This window comes from Emys orbicularis, chromosome 10 (genome assembly GCF_028017835.1).
Source record: "Emys orbicularis isolate rEmyOrb1 chromosome 10, rEmyOrb1.hap1, whole genome shotgun sequence".
Taxonomy (NCBI): domain Eukaryota; kingdom Metazoa; phylum Chordata; order Testudines; family Emydidae; genus Emys; species Emys orbicularis.
In genome coordinates this window covers 56,252,892-56,266,560 of record NC_088692.1, presented here as the reverse complement: position 1 = coordinate 56,266,560, position 13,669 = coordinate 56,252,892, and the positions used below count along the sequence as shown (strand labels likewise).

At 41.3% G+C, this 13,669-nt stretch overlaps 1 protein-coding gene across 1 annotated transcript in view; it reads left to right on the top strand.

The window, feature by feature from the left end:
• The window catches only part of RAB8B (RAB8B, member RAS oncogene family), a 40,276-nt gene that overhangs the window by 11,951 nt on the left and 14,656 nt on the right, over positions 1-13,669 (top strand). Inside the window, exon 2 of the mRNA XM_065411831.1 lies at positions 11,554-11,614. Within this exon, the coding sequence (XP_065267903.1) occupies positions 11,554-11,614 (61 nt within the window). The remainder of the gene's footprint in view (positions 1-11,553; positions 11,615-13,669) is intronic.

Below are 13,669 nucleotides of genomic sequence, written 5' to 3'. Positions count from 1 at the left end.
TCTTTTTGAACAATACATTAACTGTTTGAAGCAAGCTGATTGACTTTGGAATGTCTTATGAAAATTGCATGTTGCATTTGTAGGGACTACTTCTCTAAATGATTAAGTTAGTGATGCCATCTTAAAGGGTATTGAGCTAAAAACAATACACCCAAAACAAGCAAACACTTATTTGTTGCTAATGCTTTCTTAAATTATTACAACATAAAAATTTCAGGCTGAGATGACTTCTCCAGTTGCTGTTTGCTTACTCTGTTTTGCTCATGAAAATAGACAGTGAAAACAGACTAGCTGCTTTTCCTTTTATAATGCACTAGCATAATGTTGCAGTGTCTTGGTTGCAGACACTATGGGCTGGTCCACACTGGGGCGGGGGATCGATCTAGGAAACGCAACTTCAGCTACGAGAATAGCGTAGCTGAAGTCGACGTTTCCTAGATCGAACTAAGTTTACTTACTGCGGGTCCACGCGGCGCAGGCAAGCTCCCCTGTCGACAGCGCTTCCTCCTCTCAGCGAGCAGGAGTTCCGCAGTCGACGGGGGAGCGCTTCTGGGATCGATTTATCGCGTCCAGATGAGATGTGATAAATCGATCCCAGAAGATCGATCTCTACCCGCCGAATCGGGAGGGTAGTGTGGACCTACCCTATGGGGAGTGGTTCAGAGGCCAGAAATCCTGTTTTTTCATATGAAACTTCTATTCTGTCCATGTTTGTTAAACCACCTTTACCCTAAAACATGTTTTAAAAAGTGTTGCTGAAGGGGGACAGTGAACTTTGACTCATGTCAAACAAAGTTACAACCAAATGAAAGTTCCTACTGCCATTGTGGCTTGCAATTTAAAAGCTGGACTCAGCTTGCTTTCAGTGTCTCAAATTATTTAGTGCAAAGGTCACTCCAAGGTATGGAGTGTGAGCTCTGCTTTCTGCAAAAAGACCTTTTGGGGAGGTTTCCCTGGCTGTGCTCCTTGCTTGGAAACTGACTTTGGTTCTAGGTGGGCCTCTCCTGTTCCTCATAGTAGAACACTTGGTACATGCATTCCTTTTGGCAGTGGTCCTGACAGGATCACTGATGTAAATAAGAAGCTGAACCATGAGACAGTCCACTGAACACTAGATTTGAGATCATGGTATTCTGACCTGTTTATGCTGTAGGTCACTGACATGTAAAAGACTAACAGTTTCCAAGTATACCTTAGGGGAAAATCCTAGTTCTGTGCTGATGGTTATAGACTTAACACAGAAAGTATGTCACTTCCCTTCACTGAAGATAGATTATTTCCTTTTTCAAACCATAGTAGGATAGCTTCTCTTAGCCAAGGAGACAAGTGCTAGAGGAAGCTAGAGCTAGCTTTACTCCATTGTAAGCATTGGTCTGATGTGGTTAATGAGTCTCAAGTGTTTCAGAGTAGGAAATCTTTTCATATTCTACATACACATTCTTGCATTCTTTGTCATCTTATCTAACTTGGCCTCAACTATATCTATTTTATGTCACCCCCTACTCCACCTTTAACCTTTTTCTCCATGAAGTGGAGGGTTTTATAGTATCTTGCAAGGTGAGATAAATATGGCTGAATGGGAGGTAGGCTGCCCTCATGAAAAACTATTCCACTGAGGGGTTCAAGGCATTGAACCATGGCCATGATCAGGGCTCTTGAAATATCAGCTTCATCGGGCCTCTCTTGTATTGGCTAGGTGGTAGCTGCTCCATGTACCATCATGTGGGAAACCAGAGTTTTTGTCCTGACTTTCTTGCTGCCCAAGCTCCAAGTGAGATGAAGGGGAGGGAGTGCCTAGAGTTGCTCTTGGCTGACTAGTGCTGATTGTCATTTAAAGAGCATTTTACTGAGTCCTCCAGAGTATGGAAGTAACAACTATTCTTTTAAAACAAAACACAAGAAAAAAAACCCCACCAAAAACATGGGTCCCTAACTTTCAAAAGGCTGAATAACTGGTTGCATTTGTGTCTCAAATGTCTTGCAGATGTTTGGGAGTAAACCCAAATGTTAAAGTTCAAAATTATTAGACTTCGCTCTTTTGCATTCAGCACTGTATGATGCTAAGATGTTGCAAGTGCACTCCACCCTCACTGTTATACTCTGACCATGCCTCCCATGCTGTAACTTTCTTACATACCACTTCATTACTCAAAGCCCTGTTAGGAGGATCTAATATAAATGCAATTTTTGTGAGGTGCCATCTTTTTTTTATTTTATAGGCCCAGTATATCTTGTGTCTGATAATGAGGCAGAGTAAGATGTTCCCTAAAACTTTCCTTTTAATGCAACTTAGTTGATGCTTCTAGGAATGTATCAAAACTAGGGATAATGTATATCTGCTTCAGAGAGTCTAAATTGGAGCAGGCATGTACTCTTTACCTACAGATTTCCCCTTAAGGGAATGAAGCAGACATCCTCAACTCTTTAGAAATGGTGTGAGGAGTGCATGTAGCAAGTAATGAGTTCTTGAATATCTTGTTGTCCAGAGAGCAACACAACTGGCTGTCTGGTGCTTGGAATCTGATTGGAAGGTATTAGAACTTTTCAACTGTCTCCCAAAAGACTCGTATGTGCATATAATCGTGTAAATACATCTGCACATGATTAGTACTCATGCACTGAGCAAGGCATGTAAATTAGAATCTGCTTAGGGTTTAGCATTGCTTACTTGCAACTCTTCAAAGTATAATTAAAAGCAAATGTCACTGGCAGCAGTTTGTTCTGAGATTCATGCTTTAGTAATATCTTGGAGTGTGCTATAGTCTTGCAGAATTCAAACCTGCCCACTTAAGAATCAGCAAAAACATATTAACTGTATTGTGAACATATTCTGACTTTCAGAAGAATCTAAACTATCACTAGTATTACTGCTGAATAGCACTGATTTATGTGCACATCTAACAATTGCTTGCTGTCACCAAAAGGCAAAACCTGTAATGAGCATATATCAAAGTATTTTTTCATCAGGAATTCTACATCAATATTCTGTCTCCAATCTATTGGGAGCTCAAAAGTGAGGGGTGGGAAGAGAACATAATTGATTATCTTTGAACAGCTGACTTAGAAACCAGTTTGTGGATTTTGTCTATCACTGCCACTGTAGTAGGTTGATAGATCCTCAGTAGCCCTCTTCCCAGCTAATTTCCTTGGAGGTCTACCTTAAAAGTTGTTTAATTTTTACATTGCCAGTATTGTACTACAAGTGGTAGAGTTCTTCAGCTGTAACTTGATGCCATACAAAAGCTGGGGGTAGAACCCTTCAGGGTGCTGTGTTTGAGTGTACATGTACCTTTTCTCATACTGTGCTCTGGTTCTGAGCAGGCCCATACAACAAGCTAACAATCTTGCTCTCCTGAAGAGCTCTAACAATTTTTTTATAAATTTCACTCTGCTTACAAGATCCAAAGGAACACAAGACAGCTATGCTAGTTGCAGCATGTTCTCTTCTCCCCACCCCCCCGCTCCCCAGTAAAAATATGCTGACTTAAAGTGCAAATACTTGAAACTTAAAATTAAGTGAAAACTTCCAATGTTGAATGGAAGTGCAACTCACTAGAGCCCAAATTCTGTCTGAAGCCTTCATTTGTACCCTATACAAATAAAATGGGACTCTTTGGCAAGGATCTAAGTCAGGATCTAAGTCTCAAACTCCCGGTGGCCCACGAGCCTCCCCAATGTGTCCTGCGGGGCTCCAGCAGTTTTGGGGACGGGTCTCTCCCTTGGGTCCCACCTGCTGCCCCCGGGCGCTCCCCCTCAGGGGCCCCAGCAGCATAGCGGCGTGTGCTTGCTCGCTTGCTCCAGTGGATGCCAGCCCCTCCCTGCAGCCCAGGGGCGGGGCAGGGCTGTGCCTCCATGTGCTGCCCCCGCCCTGAGCACCCCTGCGGCCAATGGGACGCTGCTGGGGCGGTGCCTGGGGGCAGAAGTGCGCGGAGGCCGCCCAGCCTGCCCCGCCTTGGAGCCCCAGGTAAGCATCGCACCCTCGACCCCCTCCCAGACCTGCACTCCCTCCCCACATACCCCATCCTGCCCCCAAATTCCCTCCCAGAGCCTGCACCCCAATCCCCAACCCCAGACCTCCTCCCCGACCCAAACTCCGTCCCAAAGCCTTAGGCAGGTGGGGGATGGAGTTTTTGGGGGGCGGGTTCTGGGCGGCATGAGTGACATTGGCCCTCTGGGAGGATTTGAGGACTTGCACTGGCCCTAAGGTAAATTGAGTTTGAGACCCGTGATCTAAGTGGTAAGGAAATCTTGTATGTTCAGGAGATTGTACAGCTTTTTAAAAAAATCACTCAAGGCTTGCTGCCTTCCAGTCAAACAGCAGTGGATATTTCTCCTCTTGTTAAACAGGAAATCAGAACCATTCAGTAAACTTGCTGGTGTAGGTATCCCTTGTTTGCTGTTACTTCAGTTTCTCCTCCTGTTGTGTTCCTCTGGGTGGCCCAAAAGTGACAGCTTGTCCTGTTTATTAACAGGAGACCGCAAGCCTTGTCTTCCTCTGCCCTCTCAACCCTGTCCTAAAAAACAAAACACACACTTGAGGGCAAGACTATACAAAGACCAGAGACACCTTAGAGGTGAAACAATGTTAACTTGGAGGCTGCTGTGTGGACTTAGATCCTAGTGCTGTCGCATCCCTTAAAGGGGAAGGCAGCTTTCTATTTTGAGACTCCGTTCCCCTCTTGTAATTTCCCATTTTATTGCAGCCCATATTCTCTGGTAATAGGCAGTAGAGCATTGCTGCCCTTCATACTGGGGAAACTCCCACTGAAAAATCCTCTTGGTTTTTCTGGTCTATAGTCTCTTTCCATTGACATTTTCAGAAAAATAAGGAGAGAATGGTCTGGTGAGAATGTATAACAAGAATCCCAATAGAATTGTCAAACTGCCTATTTAAAAGGCCATGGTTGCATTTATATGTACATACCATGCACAAAGATCTAATGGATTTTACTTGGAGAAGCAATGATATGAAGTCCATAACCAACTTCTAATGTTAGCTGTGCAAGGGATGTAGAAACTATATTTAATTCAGCACATTGTAAATCTGTGGAAATCCCAAAGGGAAGTTCTTAACTGAGTTTCTAGCCTAGCCATGATGGCCATCCTAAATGTTCCATGATACACCTATTATGTAACAGCAATATATTGAGTTACACTAGCTACTTGACTGGAACTGCTGTTGCTGCAGCTGGAGTTCACAGGAGCATCCCATAAAAGCTGTACCCAGAGGCACTAGCAGTTCATGGCAAACTGCTAATAACAGGACTTGGTAGATATTTAACCTAACTTCCCTTTCCTTTCCACAACAGTGGCTGTGTGTGTTTATGCAGTTGAGGTCCTCATCCAAAAACAAATAAAATGCTATCCTCACATATGCTGTAGTTCAGATATGCTATTGGTTGTCACTGTCCAAGGCTTTTATTTCTCTTAAACGAAGGATGCTTTCATAGTCCTTTCTGACCAGGCAGCTTGGAAATAGTTACCACTCTGTAAATAGCTATGTCATATTCCGCCATTTACAATTTTGCTGTATACTAGGATTCTGAGCAAGCACTGTGCAGTAGTTGAGCCTTGAGTATTTAATCAGTAAATCAAAAACTGGTTCCTCACTATTTCCATGCAGATGGTTGGCAGTTACATGGACACTTGTTTCTGCTACATCAACTTGCCAAGAAGTAAGTATTGGCTCTTTAAATCTCTAACACATTAGGTGCTAGGAGTTTACTGGGCATGTATCCCACTGCTAGTAATGGGAAGCATTGTGACTGTTTACACTGTGTAGAGTGTAGGTCAGCATACACCATGACAATGATGCAGGGAAACTGCACCCATCTGAAGGTTTAATTTCCTGACAGTACTGACTTCCTATAAAGACTGCACCAAATAGTAAATGTGTGATTACTAAATGTGAATACTCTGTAGATTTGTTGAAATAGGAAACTAAGGATTAAATCAGCTTGAATAAAGAGCAAACTGAAAACTGATGTGGCGTTTTCACAGGATATGCTCCGGCTGCTGTGATGCTAATGGTGAACTATATGAAATATTAGCATGAGCTACTAGATAGTTAGTTAGCTTTGATCCACACAAATGTAATACTCCAAATGTTGCATGTTGCTCCCCCTGTGACTTTGCTGGAGGGGGTATGTGAACTTCATCTGATTTTTCTTTTTGATTACTTGAGGACTGGGCTCCTGCAGTTCCTCTTGCTGCGTGCAGATCTAAGGCAGGTGCTAACCTAGAAAAGGTTTGCCGGCTGTACCTGCAGCTTAAACTCATTCCCTGAGTGAAATAAGCTATACTGGCACAAGCACTTTTATGCTGGGGTACTAACTACACCTTCATTAGGGCTTTTGTTGCTATAAGTCATAAAAATCATACCCCAAATGACATTACTATACTAGTAAGTTTATAGTGTAGACCTGGTCTATTGTACTTGGAGTGTGTCTGCAGTATCAAGTGAAACAAGAGTTCAGCCTTTGTCATTTAAGGGGTTGCATTCTCCCAGTGATGGGATTTGACTAGCACTTAAGAGTTATCTTTCATGTAATAGTAATGACAAATCAATACAAAGCCTTCTCCACTCCGATTAACTTATTGAATAGAAAGAGTTGGATTGAGGCTGGCTGTTTTTGTTTCACTGCCTAACCCCCATTGAAAGCGTTACACAACTTCTTTAAAGATAAACTGCAAAGGAAAAAGAATTGTACCCCCTTGTTTGACTTTGATGGAGTAAGAAGGCCTGAAAGGCTTCTTCAGTATGGCAGTTGGGGGTTTTAACTTTCCCTGTGTTTTTGATAGATCTTCCTTGAAAGACCTCAACTAGAGGGAAGCTTTCTCAATTAATAATTGAAGCAGTGGAGTTTTTTGGTTTTTAACAAACTTTTCTGCTAACTGTTTGTTGGGTATTATAGCTAAATAGGTGCTCAATTATTATACCAGCATTGGTGAGAAGAAGTTGTATGCTGATTTCTGATACGCAATCAATTGTACTGGGAAATACTTAGTTGGTTAAAGTGCCCTGGAATAACTGATTTGATTACTCTTTTTTTGGCTAAGATGTCTGAGGTTTTGATAGTTTTAGACTTGTATCTACATCCTCCTAATATGGCTTGCCAGACAGATCATGTGACCATCCCAACTTATTCATGTGCCAAAACCGACAGACCACAAGATCCACAGGTTCTATCTACTAGAGGGCAAGACCTTGTACAGTGCTCCCTAAGCCCCACGTCCACCGTGTCAGCAAGGCTCTCATAGTCATGGTCTCTCCAATGTGCCTAGCTCAATTCCATCCACATCATTGTGTTTGAAAGATGCTGAGTGGAAATATATCTGTGATTCAGCATGATGCTATCAAAGTCAACCAGGCCCCCAAATCTTGTATAATTCCCCAAAGGAAGGAAAGGGATGTTACCACATTGCCTGAAACTTCTAGCTGAACTTGGGCCCAGTGGATCAAGATATCTACTCTTCTAATCCCCTACTTGGGGTAAATATGATGGCATGGAATCCCAAAGTAATATCAATCCTCACTCTTCTCTGCTCCAAATCTGAAAGGCTTCTGCTTGTCCAGATGTGTTGGATTTTCTTCTAGTTAAGTTTTGGCTGGTCTGTGTGGTAGGGAGCTTATTATTCCTGCAATAAATACCCTGTTCTACAGGAAAAGTTGATATGCCTGGCTCTGATGGAGTTCTTCATCTGCCAATCTCAAAGCACTTTCCAAAGATCATTAACCCTATTTGATAGAAGGAGAAAAACAGGCCTGGAGGTGAAGACTTGCCCAAGATCACCCAGCAGAGCAGTGGCATGTGTATATCCAAACATGTTTTTCCTTCAAGGCTGTGTAACATTACATATTGTATTTTAGAGCTGAAGCAGTTATGTGCCCCCTTTCAGTTGCAGCATTGCTTTGTTTATCTCTGATTACAGTTTAAAAAAGTGTAGGGAATCTTCCAAAGAGGTTTTTTATTTCCAGTGGATGGAAACCTGTGTGTGTGTGTGTGTGTGTGTGTGTGTGTGTGTGTGTGTGTGTGTGTGTGTAAAAATCTGCTATGTTACTGAAATGAAAATGGCTTTTTACAAGTTGGTATTTGGTATGTCAACCTATGAAATGTTGTTAGAGCCTCAGCGATATGTTATGCCATAACCTGACTTCAGTAACCAAAGTGCTGCACATGCTTAGCCATGCAGTGTATACAGCAGGAAGTGGTAGCACATGTCACTAGATCGGCGCTAAATGGGTGCAGCTCACCACTTCCTGTTACTGTAGTGAAGAACAAAGGAAATGTCAGTGTCTAGTTCACTTAAGCCTCTCAGAATGCTGCAGTCACTTATTTGATTTTCTTTATGTACTTTTCATTGTAACTGTGAGGCTCATGGTTTTTTCTCACTACCTGTTCCTTGTTTTTAGATTATTGACATTTCTCACTTTCAGTGCAGATACATTTAACATGGTCCTTTTTTTTTAATTTTTTATTCTGTAGAGCTGTTTTGTGCCAAGAAATCCTGAGTTTTAGAGTAGGTCAGATTATGGTTGTATAAATCTTTTCGTAGTACATGGGAAAATACTAACCATAAGAGAATAGGCAGTGTTCACCAGAGTGGATCTGGGCACACAGTGTGCTTGGTTTGAGCGTGTAACATGCCCATTCCTCAGGAAACCTGCCCCTTCTGGGGCTTTATTTGAAATGTCTTAAACTCAGCTCTTGTTGGTGTGGTCTTTGTTTCTTGTGCATTATGAACTAATGATTTTAAACCACACTAGTTTCAGAACCTTTTTTTCTTTGCATAACAGTTATTATAATTAGCATTAAAACTTCAGGTCTAGAGACGATGAATAAGGAACTCTTAAAACCCTCTGACTTAAAATAATATTATGGACAATAGCAATTTTTTAGAAGAGAAGTGGATATTGCATTTGTCTTCAGTTTTAGTAAAAACATTAAATTTAAATTCCAGCATCTGTGAAGGGCTTTGCAATGGCATTCAGAATGTTTCCAAATGTAGAAACTTTGAATTTTTTAAAAATCCATTCATATTTTTAACATTTTTTCTCTCTCTCTCTACTGTTGCTGTAAACATACACCTCTCCAATAAACAGAGACTCTGATTATAGAAACTAACAGGGTGCAGGACGCACAGTGCTATCAAATGTTAAGTGAAAATATATATCTTTTCTAATTTCAGTTATAGTAATCTTGGGCGTAACTTGTAAGGACACGAAAATCAGTAACAGGAATGCCCCACTAAATTGACATAAAAATGAAGTTCATGAACTAATCTAATTTTCTCAATAACTTTGAAACTTGTTAATGAATCATGAATAATACAAAATATCTGGAGTTGACTATAGCTAGAGTCATTACATTATGTTCATGCAGTATCAAAATATTAATGTGGTGTTTGTAGTGACAACATACATTCTTACAAACTAGTGTTGCTTTAAATTTCATATCCTCATTTCATTACATCTGATATTGAACAGCTGAAATTTGGTGGCATCTTCACTAAATCAAAATGTTTCCACCTCCTGAGTGTGTAAGTCAAAATTCAAGTGATTCATGTATTTGCATACTGATGTGTCATCTTCAAATTCAATTGCAATATAAAAAATCCCATCGCTTCCTGTTTTTAGCTGTATATAAGCCCTTGATGCTAAAAACAGAATTTTCTTCACTAAATGTAGTTGTCCATGAAATGGCTATTGTCAAATGTATATCAGAGGAAAATCTATGTGGATCATAGACCATGATTAAATGTTGGTAATTTATTTAGGAAAAGAAATCGGGCAATGATTTTCAAAATGGATTGGTAATCTAGGGACTGTAGCAGACTTAAAAGGGTTCTGACTTACAAATGATGGGTGCTTGGTGCTATCAGAAAAATCAAGCTATCTTAAGTTATCAGGTTGGACATCCAAAAACCAAGATGCCCAAATCAGTTTGGAAATCATGGTCTTAACGCCTAGATCCGTTGTTTTCATGATTACATTCTCAGACTCTAATAGCTGACCTTGAAAATCCTACCCATAAGTTATATAGGAGTTACTGCCAGTTTTACTCATAGTGTATGCATTATTTATTTTTGTAACTACAGAACTAACATGTAGCATAGGGTTACCATACGTCCGTTTTTTCCCGGACATGTCCGGCTTTTTGGTAATCAAACCCCCGTCCGGGGGGAATTACCAAAAAGCCGAACATGTCCGGGAAAATACCGGCCGGGCACTTCCCCTCCCGCGGCTGCTCTGCTCCTCCCCTGACTCTTCGGCTCTGTTTAAGAGCCGAGCTGCCCGAGCGCTCCGGCTTCAGGCAGCCCCCTTGCCTCCGGACCCCAGCCGCTGGCCGGGCACTTCCCCTCCCGGGCTCCAGTTGCTCTGTTCCGGCGGCGCAGGGTCCGGAGGCAAGGGGGCTGCCTGAAGCCGGTAGCGCTCGGGCAGCTCAGCTCTTAAACAGAGCCGAAGAGTCAGTGGAGGAGCAGAGCAGCCGGAGCCCGGGAGGGGAAGTGCCCGGCCGGGGGCGCAGGGTCCGGAGGCATGGGGGCTGCCCGAAGCCCGAGCGCTACCAGCTTCACAGTTTGCCGGGCAGCCTCCAGACCCTGCGCCCCCGGCTGGGCGCTTCCCCTCCCGGGCTCTAGCTGCGCTGGGGAAGCGCCGGCCGGGGGCGCAGGGTCTGGGGGCTGCCCGGCAAACCGTGAAGCCGGTAGCACTCGGGCAGCCCTTTTTGCGTGGCTGGGAGGGAGGAGGGGGAGTTAGGGCGGGGACTTTGGGGAAGGGGCGGGGGCGGGGGTGGGAAAGGGGTGGGGCCAGGGCCCCGTGGAGTGTCCTCTTTTTTTATTTTTTGAGTATGGTAACCCTAATGTAGCATTTCCTTACTACATTTGTGAGATTATGACTTAAGTTAGAAAACCAGACTTGGGGTAAAATTTTGAAAAGTGAGCCTTGAGTGCTTTTATATAGTGTGTGTGTGTGTGTGTGTGTGTGTGTGTGTGTGTGATATCTATTGCAGTAGGCCTCATTTATGGACCAGCCTATATATCTGGTCTGCAGATAAGAGTAACACTTTCCTTTTGTTTGGCTATGAAGTGCCCTTCCCCTCTATTGCAGCTTCTGATTTGAAAGTTTGGGCTTATTTCATTCTAAAGTAGCCACTAATATTAGAAGGCCAGTTTGAGGTACTGTAAGGCCTAATTTTTCAGAGGCGTTGAGCACCCAGGACTCCCATGGTCTTTGGTTAAACTTCAGGGTAGTCAGAACTTCTGATAGTTGGGCCTTTCTAATTGGGCACCCAAAATTAGTGGCTACTTCTGAAAGCTTTGGTCCTACAGTATAAATAAGTAGAAAGATCTTGAACTGGTGTAAACTAGCATAGCGCCATTAACTTCAGTGTCTGGTTTTCTGTACAAATTCAGCAGAGTAATTTTGAGAGCAACAGCTTCAGAATCTTTACTGCTTGCCTATCATGACCTGTACTTTATTTCAGAGCAATCAATAGCAAATTGAATATTTATTTCCTTTTGTCATTAAACTTAATATATGTTTCTCTCTGCCAGGAATTGATTTTAAAATCAGAACAATAGAACTAGATGGAAAGAAAATTAAGCTACAAATATGGTAAGTATTACAATACAATTAATACAATTAAAAAAAAAATACAATTAATACAATTAAATAAAATAAGTTTTCAGTCAGGCTAAATTACTCATGGGCAGTACAGTGTGATAGTGATGGAGAAGCTGTAAAACTTGTGGTAAGCTCTAGCACGATAGGTATCTGCCGCCGTGTTCTTGGAGCAAAGGTTCTCATAGCATTTGTGCGTGTGCGAACACATTGAGTCAGTTGTCTTTAGTTATGACTATGACAGCTCCTGATAAAAAGGGAAGTTGTTAAAACTGCATTTAAAGGGTTTTGCTACTCCAGAGGCAAGAGAGATCCTAACTGCATCATCATAGACTAAGCAGTGAGAGCTGCTAGTTTTTTTTAATCTAATTTGTGTTGGATGGATGTTTAATGTATTGGTGCCTAGAGTCAGACTGCATAATGGGAAATGAGGATTGTCAAATGTTCTTGGGTTGGGGGGAAGGAAGGACTGGTGTCCACCAGTGTTGGTCTCCTGCCATCACAGGGTATTGTCAGATGGGTGCAGGCAGACTTCTAACAGATGATCCCTGCTAAATGCTAGAACAGTTTTTCCCACTTAAAATATCAGGTGCTTGCTGATATATTTTAAGGGGGGCAAGGCTGGAATGAGCCCTTTCTGACACTTGGTTTAACACCATGATACTCAGACTGAGGCTTGTGAGCCGCAAGTGGCTTTTTAATGTGTTACCTGTGGCTCTTTGCAGCACATGATATTAAAACACTGTATGATTTTAATTATTAACCAATCAGGATGCTTTTACTATGTTAACTTAATGCAAGTTGATAATGTAATTAGTTAACTTATTTTCTGTGAGAATAATATAAATATATAGTAGTATAGAAAATGAAACTGTGAATTCACACTACTGTGTGTCTCTTGGGTAATGTTGATGGCTAATTTTAGCTCCTGAAACACTGATTTCTGAGTATCACTGGTTTAACATTTGCATGTAATCAAAAATCAGCATCACTAAATAGCTAAACCTTTTTATCTGTTGGTATCCAACTGTTATCCATATCCATACAGTGTTGAGAAATCAGCCAGCAGACTTCCACAGACATCTGGGATTTAGCTGTCTCTGGATGCAATTGACGTTCATACACTTCCTGATCTCACTAGTCAGAATTGGTCTTATCCTCAGATGGCCAGGTTCTTTGAAGCAGCATCCAAGATACTTTACTGACTGCTATCCTATGGTGGTTGGTCCTAATACTTAATTGTGAATGAAATTGTCCTGTCCTGTATTTGTTTTTAATGACTTCTTGGGGCACACTTTTTTGTTTAATACAGGGCTAAAATGTATAGAAACTGCCTCAGAAGAATTGCTTACACTTGTTACTGTAAACAGGGCCATGCAGTACTGAGTCTCAGTTGACTGATGCTGTGTCAGTTTCTTAACTGAAAATTTGATTTATCCTTTTACTATTTCCCAGGATGGATTTGATTTTAAATCAAATTGATTTAAATCACTAGTCAGGAAGACTCGATTTAATCATGGCTTTCTACATAAAAGTGCATTCTTGTTGGTTGTTATAACCTTAATACATATTCTTCACAACTCGGAGATAGATGTAGATTTCATTTTCAGAAGGTACACATGATACTTTTTTTAAGTGATTTATTTTGAAAACTTTTCAGATTAGTTTTACAGCTATATCAGAAAATGAATGATTGGTTATTTCATTTGCTAAAAGTAATTGAAGCAGATATTTATGAAGTCATTGGGAGGTGAACTATCTCTAATTCAACAGGCTAATCATTAATATTTGTAGGCTTTTCTTGCCATGCTGTCTCTGGAGGAGAACATCACCAGACAGACATGTAAATTGTTTTATTTAACTAAAACAACAACATCATGTGTTCTTTTCTTCAACAGCGAACATATATTTTTAACAAAACAGGCATATGAATTTTTGAATTTAGTTAAACATTCAAGTTTTTTAAATGAGGTGGGGTTTTTTTGTTAAAATTTGTTTTTAACTAAAATAGTTAAATGAATTAAAAAAAAGAAACAGAACAAAAATTAA